Source organism: Fukomys damarensis, unplaced genomic scaffold, assembly GCF_012274545.1.
Source record: "Fukomys damarensis isolate Sample0158 unplaced genomic scaffold, DMR_v1.0_HiC HiC_scaffold_8, whole genome shotgun sequence".
Classification (NCBI taxonomy): Eukaryota; Metazoa; Chordata; class Mammalia; order Rodentia; family Bathyergidae; genus Fukomys; species Fukomys damarensis.
Genome location: NW_022900920.1, coordinates 12422806 through 12438519, shown reverse-complemented (window position 1 = coordinate 12438519; position 15714 = coordinate 12422806). Strand labels below are relative to the sequence as shown.

Below are 15714 nucleotides of genomic sequence, written 5' to 3'. Positions count from 1 at the left end.
ACAAAAAAAAAAAAAAAAAAAAAAAATGGAGAAGGCTCAAGGGAATTTAGCTCATATTCAAGAAACAAAATTTAGCCCAATTAAAAAGGTTAAATATTAAGGCTGAAAGTTTTTTTTTTAACTTAAATATTCAGGAGTTTGATCTGGTTAGAAGATTGCTGAAGCCCATGTAGCTAATGTCAACCCTCATCAACTCCATGGTCTACAATCATTCTTGTGCACTTTCTCCTGAACCTTTACCTACTCATCAAAGTGCACCACTGACTCCCTGAGGCCTCCTGATTCTCTGAGGCACAGCATAGAGACCCCTATGCCACTGGAATTACTTCCTGTAGGAGGAACCTTCTTATGGGCCATGTAACAGCTAAGACAGGAATACCAAACAAGAAGGATCTAATAGGCTGATGTTTCCCTGACAACCCCATCTCTGTTCAGCAGAACTTTCTGTGATGACATAAATCTCTCTGAATAGCCACTGAACACTTTCATTGTGGTGTAAATGACCAAGGAACTAAAGTTTTAAATTTTATTTTAAGTTAATTTTAACTTAAACAGTCTCATATGCCTAGTGGTTGTTCAAGTAAAATGTGAATATACTTCCTTGGGAAGTGAGTTTAAAAGTATAGATCTACAGATCCTGTAGATGAGGATTCTGGGTCAACAAAGAGAGGTGAAACCAAGCATCTACCTTTTAAACAAGTTCTCCAAATGGTCCTGATGCTGGAGATCCAGAAACTTCAAGGAAGGCAAGAGTCTCTTTATGAGCTCCTAGTAGAGGGACCCACCTACTGCTTAGAAACAAGACTATAGGAAAGTTATGGGCATTGCCATGGGTTGTAACAGCTATTCAGATACTTGAGGCCATAGCTAATGTCTCCTCACTTTGCACCCACTATAGGCCTGGGTTCTCCAGCTCATAATAACCAACCACTGGCATATTTGAGTCAGCTGCAAGTACCCATGAGTCCCAAAGAAATGCCACGCCCAGTTCCACATGGCAGCCTTCCATGTTTGCCTCCAGAGTGGATTCGCTTAAGTCCTCATGTGAAACCTCATTGCTCCAAGATTTGCAGCACCAATTCTACCTCAAGAGAGGGACGGAGAGGGAAAGGGAGTGGGGGAGAGAGAGGGAGAGGGGGAGGGAGAGGGAGGAGACAGAGAAAGAGAGAGGGAGAGAGAAGAAACTGCTCCTATTTGCAAATGACATGACCATCTACAACAGTGGTGGCGAACCTATGGCACATACGCCACAGTGGGCTGTTTGTATCACTGAAAGCTCTAAAAGGTTCACTATCATCTACATATAATATCTCAAGGACTCACAAACATTTCCTAGAAGTCATAAGTGAGTTCAATAAGGCTGCAAGATACAAGATAAACATAAAAATTAATTGTATTTTTATATACTGATAATAACTCATGGACACAAAAAATCCAACTTAATACCATCTAAAATTGCTCCAAATAATAAAATAGGTGTAAATCCAACAAAATATGTATGGGAATTTTGTGCTGAAAACTGCACAACACTGAAGAAAAGATCCAAACAAATGTACAGCTATTCTGTAATATGGATTGAAAAAGTCAACATAGTAAAGATGTCAATCCCACTAAATTGATATAAAGGTTTAATATATTTACTATAAAAATCTCAACAAGATTTTTTTATAAAGACAAAATGCTTCTACAATTACATGGAAATGAAAAGAATTAGAACAATAAAAACAATTTTATAGAAAGAGTCAAGTGGAAAAACCACTTTACTTGACTTTGAGATTTATTACACAGCTTCAGTTACCAAGACTATAATACTGGCAGAAGAACCATCACACACATCACTGGACTAGAATAGAAACCCCAGAAACAGATCAACAGAAACGTGACAGCTGAGTCTCACAAGGGTGTGACTTCATTTGCCATTGCTCAAAGGATATAATCTTGGTCCTTTTTAATCTTTACTCTGATCACGTGTCACTGTACCCTCAGCATTTCATGAGTGACAGTCATCCTTGATGTCCCCTTTTCCATTACCCCACACACTCAATCGGTTATCAAGTTCTTTCCATTCTGTCTCCTGGTCATTTTTAAACTATCCAGTCCGTCCTTTCCAAAGGTTCGAGCCCTCATACCTGAGAAAAATAACCGTATCTTTCTTTACCCTGTGTAATGGTCTTTAAAAGTGGGACGTTCCCATGCTATCAACACGCCGACGAGCCTTCTCTGTCAGGAGGCACCACGGTCCTCGTTAAAGAGTGTACGATCATCACGGAGCAGAGGACCCTGCATGGGCTGCCTTCCTTCCTGTGCCCCTCTCTGTGTCACCTTTCTCACTCGCACAATGACCTTCTTCGTTTCTGGAAGGCTCCTTCCTTCATTTCCTCTGGGGAACCCTTACTTATGTAAGTTCTTATTTCTCTTTCCGCCCTTCCAGCTGACCACTACTGCCATTCTGTTACTATGTTTGGAATTATCTGTTGAGTGTTGGGCTCCTATTTTATTGCTGTGTTGTCACACGTGTCAATTACAGTGTCTGGTGTAAGTGAAGTATTTGGAAAAAACCTAGGAAAGTGAGTGAGGGAATAAATGATCTCTTTAATAAAATAATAAAAATCCTGATAAATATTTGTGAGTAAGGAAAGGGAAGCTAAGAGATGGAGCTGGGTAAAATGTTATAGTGGTGGTGGGATGTTAAGGCCCTGCCTCTGATCTTAAGGACATCTTTTTTGGTAGGCAAATAAATGTCCAATGGTGGAAATAAGAACAAAGTAGCTGGCAGCTCAGAGATGGCACATTTGCTATTGCACAAGGGCTCTTACAGGGTGACCACATAGCAGGAAGTCCTCACCAGATTAGGACCCTTCATGCCACCCCCACACATACTCGGGTGGCCCTCACCTTTCTCAGTAACCACATTGCCTCCAGGGCTCCTGTTGCACATCTCATTCAAGAAAGTTACTGGCAAATTTTCCTCTGAACTTGTAACATTTACTTCTTTGTTAACCCAAGCACAGGACTTTACATTTATCCCTGTTAAATCTCATCTTGTTAGTTTTGGCCCATTGATCCAAACTGCTGAAATCTTCATAATCCAGATTCGGCCCTGCCGGGCAGTTATCCCTCAGATTTGTGTTGCCAGGAGATGTGATCAGGGTACCCTTTTATGTCTTCATAGAGATGGCTGACAGAATCATGGGCCAGGATGAGGCCAGGCATATAATCCCAAGGCCACTAGGAGCAGTCACAGTCCAGCTGCCCAGCCCAGTCTGGGTCACTGTAAATAATGGGTGAGTGTGCTGTGGACAGGCATCCAGCTTGTCTAATCCATCTAAAGCCATCTCTACCCTGGCCACATTGCTCTGTGCTATACCTAACAGTCTGAGAGATTATCTAAACCAAATGCCTTCCTAATATGTATACTCAGTGTTTGACAGTTTTTAAGTGGCCCTTCTGCGATTGTTGTAGGGTAAGTGAATATGAATTAAAGTTGCCCTTAAAAGATGGAATTGTTCCAGACAGAATAAAAACAATGTCAAAGATTTTTTTAAACCCAGATACACCCCAACTATGAATTCAGCAGACTGTAGACTTCGCATGGCAACTGCCTTCAATCAGAGACAGCAGCAGGACTTGCAAACAGAATGCTCACTGGACTTGAGAGATGTAGGCAGTATGATCTACTGCCCTCACTTTTAATTATCCTAAACTGGGAAAATGGATGTCTAAGCTGGCCAGCCTGTCCCATAAAGCATTTTGATCAAAGATGCAGTTTCACAACGCACCTGTCTGAGGAATGGCTGGAGAGTCTGCGGGGATCCCTCAGAGTTATGGAAGTTATAAAGCTGGTCCCTGCAGCCCCATAGGCAGACAGCTACATTGTGAAAAATACTGCTCAGGGGAAGCTTTGCATTTCTTTAAACATTCAATTATAGCTATACAAACACTGATTTCAGGTGAGCAGTGGATCTTTGAACAAATTAAGGATGTTAGATGGCAAATAAAATACATTCTCTCAAACAACTATTTAATAAAAATGCAGCCCTGCTCCGTGAAGAATTGGTTTACCATGGAAGAGTTTGTGAGTAAGGATAATTGGGTGACTCTCTTTCAGCATGAGCTTCAGATTATAGCTCTTATGATTTAAGAGGCTGGGGCCACTTTTATTTAAGTTTTAATTTTTAATCAAGTTTTTGCTTAAAACAGATTTCTGAATATTCAGACTCAATATTCAATAGGTAGACCTTTCTTGACCTTCAAAAATTGCTGTAGGCTTTTCAAAGCCCTGTTTGCTTTTTATGCATAGCAAATTGTTCCACTCTCCTCTTTTCAACCATTTTCAAGTTTTTACAGCAATTTTCCTTTCAAAAATAAAAAAATCCCCAATTTAAAAGTAATATTTTCTTCTTGTAAAACATTTAAGAAAATTAAAATGTGTTTTCCATAAGCTTACTACAGGTACGTGTTTATGTGTACCATTTTAAAATAAAAACTGGGCGATACGGCAAGTATTTTCTAACATTCTGTTTACACTGATTACACTGTGGATTTTTTTCAGTAAGAAAGATCTTCATCATTTTTAATTACCGCATAGTACTGTTTCATAGCCAAGCCATAGTTTATGGAGTCAATCTCCTATCAATGTAGTCTTAAGTAAAATATTCTGTAACCAACATACTTGAATACTGACCCCAGTGTGTGGGCACTGAAGTGGGTACCCATCAGCCCACATTCTCATCAGTCAGCTGATGCTTCTGCTTGGATCATTTCAGTATGGTGCTCCTGGCTAAATATTTAAATGAATGTGTCTTATTTTGTTATTTTTGGGTAATCTAGAAGCCTCATTTAGATAAGCACTCTAGATTGGATCTCTTGGGCTAAAGGTTACATAAATTTTAAAATTACAAATAAAGTAGATGATCGATTGCATTTTGTATCTGACAGCATTAAAAGCTAGAGGCATAAAAGCATTTCACTCTACTTATAAAATTGCAGATTTTCTAAGTATTCATTGCTTGGAAGGTATAGTGCATTTGCAATAGACTCATGACTTATTTAGACAAAATGTTCAATATGGAAGTATTTTGGGAAATGCATTATTAAAATAGTAACGCTGGTATATTATAACACTGAAAACGTTACTGTTAACACAGTGGAAACTTTAATTTGGTAGAGTAGTGTAGTTAAAATAGAGCTATAGAGTGTCATATGAACACATTTAAATATGCTCTTTATATTTTTGAAATGTAGGGTAAAAAGGAAGTAGGGAAGAGAGAAATACATTCAGAAGAGATAGCTTTAATTTCTACCTTTTCTAATTTTGAGATTGTCTTATAAAAAGCCCAGGATTAGAAGAGAGTAAATTGATGCCTCTTAAAATGATATTTTATACAAATTAGCCATTGCCTAGTTCTCAACATATTTTATACTACCTGCAGTAATGCAAGATAAATCACTTTCAGAGAGAGCCATGAACAAGGCTATTAAGCCGCTTTACAAAATCAGAGAACCAGATGGGCTGTAAGAAATCATTTCTAAATGGAAAAGCATGTTCATTATAAAGCTAAATGAAGAAGTATAGAATATATTAAGATATAAACCACTGTACAAAGACTATGATATCGACTATAAAGATAAAAGAAACAAAGCTCTTATTAGTGAGGAAAATACTTTCACCATAATATTAACTAGGGCTATGTTCAGTAATAGGTATACATCTTATGGTTACTCCCTGTCCCCCACACACCCATGTTAAATTTTCTGCTGGGGCACATATTCTTTTTATAGTAAAAAAACAAAAACAAAAACAAAACAACTTAAGCCTTTTATTAAGTCTTTTTCTGCTCCCCTGCCTGCAGTCATTAACGCCATCTATGAAGTTTAGGAGCGGCCTCTCCCAGGGTGGGTACGACATCCTGCCAACAGTCTAATAATAGGAATAGGTGGGGCACAGAGACTTCTACACCCAGCTGCCAATTATAGCACCCTAACCAGGATGAATATTGCCACCGCAAGTAGTTTTGTAGCTCTTTCAGAGAATACCTAGCTTCCTCCAGGGAGATATTTTCAAAACCACATACAACCAGAATGTAAAAAACTTAAACGTCCCACTAAACTCTTACACAAAAAAAAAGTCTATAAAAATACTTGTTTTTCTAAGAAGAACACATGAAAAGAAATACACAATTTTCTGTTTAGATCCTTGATATTCAATATAGCCTATGTGCCTAAATCTCTCTTTTAAGATCATCAGTTCATAAGAAAAGTTAAAACACCTTACTTATTTACTATTTACAAAGCATCTGACCCATTTAATGGCAAGGGATACACATGTGAGAAGAAATACAAAGTGGCAGGCTGCAGAGACTAAGGAACAGCTTGTGTGGTTTTACAAATACTGATTTTAAATACATTATGGCCTTAGACATCAAATGTTAGGATCAGGCACACATGGCCTGTTTTATCTGACTTGCTTAGGACCCTCAAATCAAAGCACTGATACCAATGAATGGTCTGACTAGTTCACAGGGAACTCCTGATTCCAGTTTTTGTAATTCCATGTCCCTGGCAAGACTCTTTCCAGGGAAGCTTCTCTATTTATGCTGTTAACTTCTGCACAGACTGAGGAGTGAGAGAGAGGAACCAGCACTTCTGCAAGAAACTGCAATTTTTAATTAAGCAAGTCTTAGGGAATTGATTTAACCCTTTAAATACAGACCGTTTATTAGAAGAGCTTATTCAAATAGAATAAACTAAGGAATTTAAGGGGAGATCCGGAGGGTAAAGAATGGCATGAACGTGATGGCTTTCACTTGTGACTTAAGACAGACACAAGTTCCACTAGGGAGCCGTACGAAATAAATAATAATAAACACATACTCCAGAGAAATATGTAACACCATTTCCTGGAAATTAACATTATTTAAAGAAAAGGGCAAAATATTAAACAGAAAGATGAATAAATAAATAAATAAATAAGTAAATAAAATAAAGCTTTTGTGCTAGAGACTAGCTTTGAAAGATTAAAATGAACTCTGAATTTCCCAGGGAAAAAAGAGTTTGTACCTATTTGAAACTCCAGTTATATAATTCAGGAGTCACTAAGAGTCAATTAATCATGGGCTGGGGATTTAGCTCAGTGGTGCCGCTGCCTTCCTCGCAAGTGCAAGGTCCTAAATTTAATCCCTGGTACCCCCCCCAAAAAAAAAGAGTTGATTAACTGTGAAACAGTTATTTGAATGAATTAGACATGCTTAAATTTGAATCTTGCAAAATCAAGCTGTGAAAAGAAAAGAAGCAGAAGCATGAAAAACCCTACAAAATTATCAAGCTCATTTTTAGAATAATAAAATTCTTTACTTTTCCATTGGATAATATTTTGAAGTTAATTCGAGCCTCAAATCTGAATATGGATTACAAATCCATACACTTAGTTTCATTGCTCTGAATGTCAACGTGTTCCATAGAACTTTTCCATCCACATTGTCTGAACTTCCTCCAAGTGTGCCAAAACCGAGAACTAATTTAACTTACTCGTTTCTTTCCAGATTTATGATTAGTTCCCTGCTTTCCAGTTGTATTCGAATATTCAATACTTCTGGATGATCCTGAAAGATAAACAAAGAGAGGTGGTTGAAAACATTTGACTTTGACTTGCCAATATTTGGATATGCTTCATCAGGACAGTCAACAGAGTGAGAGAAAATATATATTTTCTTCCTGGGAACATCCTGAGCTCACAAGTACAGAAGACTAGGGCAGGAGCTGGGCAATGTTGTAGTGGTACTGAATGGCCTTTATGTTCTTTTCCTCTGACCATGCACCCTTGTGACCATCTCCACTCTGACACCTCTCACCCACCCCTTACCCATCAGCTCCTTTCTTGGTCTTTTTTGTCTCTATAAAAGGCGCCTTCACTACCCCAGTGGCTCATGCCAGGCATTTGAAGCCTCCCTCTCCCTTGCCAACTCCATCTAATCCATGAAACAGTCCTTTCTCTCATTCATTCTCATTCATTTTCCAATGACAGTGGAAGGCTACCTTTAAACACATGGTCAACCCACCCTTGCTGAAAATCAGCATACACTGTCTTCTACTGCACTGATCAGACACCAGCTCTTTAATGTGGACCAGCATCTCATGCCTGCGGCCTAATCCTGCACAGCCACCTACACTGCTGTCCCCTCTCAATCACCTGGCGCTGGCCAACCAGGCCTTGCCAGTTCCTCAGACACTGAGCTGTCTTACATCTCTGAGTCTCTGCACATGCTTGGGTCAGCTTGAAAGCCACCTGTTCAAAGCAGCCTCGACCTTACCCTCAGCCTAGTCTTGTACTCTGCCCCCATTATTCTTTGTTCAGGACCCTGTCCTTTCCTTCCTTCTAAGAAAGCAATCTGTCCTACTGGTAATAGCACAGTGTGTTTATTTGTGCTTGTTTATTCTGTCCATGTAGTTTCCCAACAAATAACAGAAGTTCAGTTAATACTGGGTGAGTGAAGGGATCCGTCAGTAGGTAGGGCAAACATCTCTACCGGCCACTTTTCCCCTCTTGCCTGTCAGAGGCCCTCCTCTCCTGTTCTTTCCTCTGGACCTCAAGAAAGCTAATCTGTGTGTGTCCATTTTTGAGTAGTAAAGGGCACTTATTTCCTGTTTTGTCCCAGAAATCCTGAGTTTTATGGCCTGCCCTAAAAATGTCCCCATGGGAAAGTGCCCTTAATTGCCCAGCCCAGGCTCTCTCTCACCTAAGCCAGGGTAGTTGGATATGATGCGCTGCTTCCCATGGAACCCAAGTCACTGACTTGGAGTCCTCAGCAAGGACAAATGGATCGGCCATCCCAAATGTACTCTCTAAAGGCCCTCTCTTGCTGCCCCTCATTCTGTGCGCCCTCACCACTCCCTTATCCTTCTCACACACCTCCTGTGAAATTCATATTTCCCATGAAGTGAACTTAAAACCTTAAAGTAAACTTCAAATAATTAATGCTTTAAAAAACTGCTGGTGATACTTGGAGACCATGAGGCCCAGCACGTTTGAGCATGGAGCCATTGGTTCTAAGTTCAGAGGACACTGCACCGGCTGGTGTGGAAAGTCACAAACGACTCAGCAGAAGGGCCACACGCCAATGAAGCCCTGTGCATAAATGAAGGTTTCTTAGTAGTTTAAGAAAAATAGAGCAGGAGGTGGGTCATCTCACAGAAAGGCAGACAAAACCAGTACAAATGAAGTTGGCTTTAATTTAATGGTTTTGTGCTCATAGATAAGAGCTACAAGACTGAGAAGCCTATGCATAGTTTTGTAATACTCTACATTTGAAAGGCACAGTTCAAGATGGTTTTAAGATATACTATTTCGGCTAAATCATGAATTAAATATCACGTGTCACTACGATTTAAAACAGAATTATAGATTCTAAATATTGAATGCTAAAATGATTAAAGTGAAACAATTTCTTTTAAAAGGCCTCAAGAACTGAAGGTTGCAAGAGTTCAGAGAAAATAAGAAAACATACATTAATCGATACATGTTACTCTGATAGAATCATAAAAGATCAAAGACTGTAAAATAAAGCAAATAAATGCAAACTACAAAATAATTGCAAATAAAGCAATGATGCTTTATTTACTTTAAGGGTAATACTTTGGCTTCATCTTACTGTCTTTCTGTAAATAATCTGGTAGCCATTAGCCACCCGTGGATAATTAAATTTAAGTTAATTAAAATAAAATTGAAAAATCAGTTGTACTGGATGCATCCCAAGGCTCAACAGCTACCTGCAGCCAGTGGAAGGCACAGATATGGAACACATAGGCTGAGCTCTGCTGCTTAGCTCTGAGTGAGAGATAATGACTTAAAGCTAGCATCATCTGATTGCTGTCTGAGTAACAGCTATTTTTTACATGGATGCCTCCAGCACGTAATATCTGGTATATACTGAAGGGTGTTTCAAATGTACCTTGAAGAGGGTCTTCTCTACAACTATTACCATCTATATAGCTATTATCCTCTATATAACTCTTCTCTATGTTATAACTATTTAAAATAATATCCTTATAATTGGCAAATTATATTATTTTAGAAAATGACAAGATTAAAAGTTAAACTGGTGAATTTCTAAACACAAAATGGTTACATGTTTTCTGGGTGTAAACAGGTTTTGTTTTTTATGGATTCATAGCAGCAAAAGAGCACACAAATTCACTTCTTAATTTATATACTTTCATGCCAGTGTTTGTAGTTGATTGGATTTCTGAACTTTAAGAATTAATATTTCTATTTGATCCTATACAACATTAAATTTATACCACTTTTCACCTTTTTGTCTTGACTCTGGGGCCTTTACACTGAGCTACATCCATCTCCATTTCTCTTCTCATTTTTTATTTTTGAAACTGGGTCTCACTAAGTTATGCACAGTGAGCTTGCACTTGTAATTCTCCTACCTCAGCCTCCAAGGGCTAGGATTACAGGTGCATACAACTCAACCGGCTTATATTACTTCTTTCATATCTCAGTGTAAAAGTGTTTCATTTGTGTGTCTTTCACGGGGACTTTTGCTTATATTTACTTATACTGTCTGACACTTGTATTTAATTACAAATACGTACACAATGTTTCTCCAGGTTTTACATCATGTACTCATTCATTATATCTTAGGAAAGCAAGATTAGTAATTACATTTACAATAAAATAATAAAAAATGTTTCAATGCTCTGTCGAGATGTGGCCAAACATCATACATATGTATCTTTTTTGTTTGTTTGTTTGTTTTTGACACAGGCTCTCACTATGTAGTTGAGACTGATCTGGAACTCACTATGTAGCTCAGGCTGGTCTTGAACTCACAGCGATCCTCCTGCCTCAGCCTCCCGAGTGCTGGGATTACAGGCGTACACCACCACTCCCGACATACATATGCATCTCCATGTGTGTATATTTAGTTGTTTTACATATGTATGCATATAAATATTACTTAGTTACCTTAGTTACAAATCATTTGCCTAAGATACTGATATAGGCATCATCTTATTAAAGAGCAATCCTGAAAACTGCATTTGTAAATAAAAGTAAAATGCTCGAGATATAGCTCAGCGATAGAGCATGTGCTTGGTAAACATGAGCAAGACTCTAGGTTTGATCCTCCACTAACTAAATAAATAATAGGTAACTAGCACTGCCTCTTCCCCCAAAAGAATGAAGCTAGTTTAAGTATCAGCAATTATACTAATTCTACATAAAGTACCAACAAGAGCTGTTATAACATTGCAGTGTCAACATTTTTCAAATGAATATATTTCCTCCAGGGAGATGAGAAAATCCTTATGTGTATCGTCAGTGGCGATATGCACAGTACAGGAGAAATCCAATGGGGAGACAGAATAGAAAGTGATTTTAACTCAGTGCCACAAATTGCATTAGACTTTGTAGTTTAAATGCATGCATTAATTCCATTTTCTTTTGATTGTTATCCATTGAAGATAATGAACTAGCATTGGTGAAACACAGCAGGCTTTGCTTTAAAAATAAAATATTGATTATATCATGGAACAATGAATTTTGATGAATATTTGAAGAAGAGCATTTGCTGAATAAATCAATTACATGCTCACCAATAGGCCAGCAGTGTTTGGGGAATAATTATAAAACTACGTTTTAAATTGAGGAAAGCACATCCAAACAAGAATATAAAATGTTTCAGTGCAATAAAAAAATACTTATGACCCACCCTTCTGAAAATGTATGCTTTTACCAGACTCTTAGAAGATCCCTGTATTAGTTTTCTAGGACAGTCATAACAAATGCTACAGATTGGGTTGTTCAAAGAACAGAATTTTATTTTGTCAGTGTGCTGGAGGCTGAAGTCCAAGCTCAAGTTTGGTTTCTGCTGAAGCCTCTCCTTGGCTCTTACATGGCTGCCTTCTTGCTGTGTCTTCATATCGTGTTTTGAACATCTGTGTCCTGATCTTCTCTTACGAGGATACCAGCCATATTGGATGAGGATCCACCCATATGAGCTTATTTTACCTTCATTACCTCTTCAAAACCCCTCTCTCAACACAAACACAGTGTATGATGTTGGAAGTTAGGATTTCAACACATGCATTTGGATCTGGAGAATGCAATTTAGGTCAGAACACCCATTCACACTGAATTCCTGTTGTTCCCACCAAAGGTAGCCATTATTTTGAAGTTTCAGTGAATCACTATTTTGATTTCACTTAAAGTTTTATTCCAAGTTTATATATTTCTATGCAACAGGCTGTTCAATTTTCCCCATACTTTTCTGTTCCTCTAAGAATGGTTTCTTCTGTTTGTAGACTCATATGTGTAGTTGTGGGTCCCTTTATCTTCAGGGCTTTGCAGTTCTCTATCGTATGAACAATTCACACATCCACTCTGCTACAGAAATAGCTCGGGGTATTTTTCTGATCACCATCCTCACACAGCTGTGCACACTGGACAGAAGCGATGCTCTTCAGGATGGAGTCCCTGCATGCTGAGGTTGGCACACGCTTGCCTTTACTGGGGGGCTCTGTTTCTCCAAAGCACAAGTATGTTACATGCCCTCTGTTAATGGATAAATGTTCATCACTCCATAGCCCGATGAATAGCTGGCAAGAATTTTAAAGAGGGAAGCAAAACCAAGCTGATGAGTGTATAATTCTATCTTATTATAATTTTAATTTATATTTCCTTCACCAGGAGCAGGAAGGATATCTTAGGTTGGTGGGGCATTTGATTTTCCTCTTTTGTGACAATTTGCCATAATTTTGGACTATGTGCTATTCTTTCTTTCCATCTTGTTTTTACTAATTTGTGTTTTTGTCTCTCGTTCTGGATGTTATCCCCTTGTCTGCTACATCTGTAACAAACACATTGCCCTCCTTTGCAGCTGGTCTTTCCACCATTTTCTTTGCGTTTTGGAATCAATCATTTTTATAAAGTTCTTGATGGTTTAAACTTTTCGTGCCTCACTTGAAAAACAAGGGAAACACTTCCTACTCCAAGGTCGAAGTCAGTTTATGTTGCCCTAGGTTATGTTGTTACATTTTTGCCTTTCACGTCTAAGTCTTTATCCCATTCAGACTTGACTTGTGTCAAGCATAGTGCAGAAGTCCAATTTCACTTTTAAAGTATGGTTAGCCCATTGTCCCAGCACTGCATATAAAAAAGTGCATCTTTCCCCTCTTCTCTGTCACAGCACAGATCTCTTGCAGCCCTGATTGGTCTCATATCTGTCCTTGCACCCCACTGCCCATATTGATTACTGCAGCTCCATGAGTCCTGATGCAAGGGAATGCAAGTTGAACCAGTGCCACCTCCCAGCACAGAGCAGGACTCCACTGTCTTCCAGCTGCTCTTCTAGCAGAGAAGTCAGCTCAGGCTTCTCAGCCAGGGTTTATCTCTTCTCTCTGGCTGGCTTCTATGATCTTCCTTTTTGTTCTATATGCAGCAATGTCACTGTAACATTTGTTATTTTTATTGAATTTATCGGTACATTTAGGTATACCTTATGATCACATTCATCATTGAGAATTTGTACCTGTACATGATATATCTTGATTCTTACTTTTTCCCATTCCCCTGCCCCACCTTCAACCCCTCCACCCCTATATACATAACAATTGTTTCCATTTTTTTCCTTTCAATTTTTTCCTTTCCCTTTTTTCCTTTCCCTGTCCCCCCTCCCTAGTTCCCCCTTCTCTTTAAACAGTTTCTTCCTGTTTTACAATATCTATTATACATTTTGGTCCTCATTGACACCTTGAGTTTCTCACACCAGAGAAATAATTTGGTATTTACACGTGTGTCCTTATTGAGTATGGACTCAAGGTGCATTGAGAAATCTGGGTAATTTCCCTAAAGAATTAAAAGCATCATACCACAGCAACATATGGACACCCATGTTTATAGAAGCACAGTTTGTGATAGCTAAATCTTGGAAACAGCCCAAAAGCCCATCAACTGGTGAGTAAAGAAGATGTGTATGTTAAAAAAAAAAAAATGGAGTACTACTCAGCCATAAAGAATGAGAAACTAAAGACATTTATAGCTAAATGGATGCATCTTGAGGCCAAAGTTACCGTAATATTTTTAAGCACTGATTTTAAAAAATGTGTTCACTTTTATTTGTTCTCCTTGAGAGAAAGGAGTGTTCCCTTATTCTCCTCTTCTTTGTGGTAGGCATATTTCACTCTCACCAGCACGCATCTGTCTTCCTCCAGCGGTGCTCAGGCCCCAACATCATGTTGGAGAAAATAGGCAGGAAATAGTCCAGGATTAAGAACTTCATAAGCGAGTGAGGCTAATGGCCAGGGGAGAACACAGACAGGATGAGGGCACCAGCTAAACAGGTGAGTCAGTGCAGCCAACAGGAACTAACCAAAGGAGGGTCGCAGAGAGAGACTGGACAGGGGAATGGACCTCTTGGAGAGAACAGGAGCATTTCCTGCAGGATGCTGTGTAGGAGGAAAGGGGAAAGTTGTTCAGGGAGAGAATAATTGGAAGCAAGTTCTCTTCAACAAAGGTGATGAGAAGTCATGGCGATGGTCTGCAGATTCCTCCTTCTCCTAAAGGCACAATGAGGACTCTTTCTTGTTGTTGTTATTCTAAAGGACAAGTGAACTAATGTGTTTTTTCTTATGGTACTGCCTCTTAAGATATAAGCCATTGGTGTTTTTACTGGTACTCTTACCAACCTGTTCGTAATCACATGTATGTGCTGTATGTGTATATGTTTGTTTGTGTGCTATATTATATATAATAAGGTCCTCAGCTGATGTTTCAGTTTCTTATAAGGTACTTTCATGAAATAGCTCTCACTGTTTTTACTTATACTCCACACATAAACCCATCCAAGACTCAGATGATCCAAGTCTCCTTGTTTGGAGACAAATCGCACATCTGACAAAAGCTACATGCCAGGTTCTTCCCTGCTTTCCCGGACAGAAGCTTTGTCACTGCCCCACCCATAAGATGCTCCACCCCCAGAAAGTACATGATTTCCTCCCAGAAAACCAGAGAGATTTAGGGAGGCTCCCCAAGAGCTAGTTCAAGCAAGGCTGCAAGGAAGGGTCTGCCCAGGGCGTTGCTTCCCTCTCAGGCTGTCAGGTACCAGTACTCCCTCAGAGCACTTCCCTGGTATACTTGGCCAGGGCGTCCTACTTAACTAGATAGCTTAGAAATGCAAAAGGTGATTTGCTGTTCATCAAAAGGTTCTTCGTTTTCTTGATATCATCTTTGTTGAGCTACCCTTCTTTAACTTGTACAACTGGGGCCTTACTCAAACTTGAATTTGAGCTGCTTCATCCAAAATGGCCATAAAATTCCTGGAGTCTATAAATGTAGCTTTTCATGAAAGCAGTGCTCATTATTTTCCCTTTGATGAATGAAAGGATGTACAGGACCATCTTTTTGGTATTTGTTTATAAAAATAGCCAATTTTCGGTAGTATGGCCATTTTCACTATGTTGATTCTTCCTACCCAGGAGCAGGGGATATCTTTCCATTTTTTTATATCCTCTTCGATTTCTTTTTTCAGAGTGCTGTAGTTTTCAGTGTAGAGATCTTTTGTTTCTTTTGTTAGATTGATTCCTAGATACTTCATTTTTTTGGATGCTATTGTAAAAGGAATTTTTTCCCTTATTTCTCTTTCTGTCTGTCTGTTATTTGTGTATAGAAAGGCTATTGATTTTTGGGTATTCACCTTGTATCCAGATACT

The 15714-nt window shown here is 38.9% G+C and overlaps 1 protein-coding gene across 4 annotated transcripts in view; it reads right to left on the bottom strand.

The window, feature by feature from the left end:
- Adam12 (ADAM metallopeptidase domain 12) overlaps window positions 1-15714 on the bottom strand; it is a 405947-nt gene that overhangs the window by 243811 nt on the left and 146422 nt on the right. For all 4 annotated transcript variants that reach the window (XM_033761360.1, XM_010620988.2, XM_010620978.2 and 1 more), the window contains one exon: window positions 7528-7601. In XM_033761360.1, the coding sequence (XP_033617251.1) occupies window positions 7528-7601 (74 nt within the window). The remainder of the gene's footprint in view (window positions 1-7527; window positions 7602-15714) is intronic.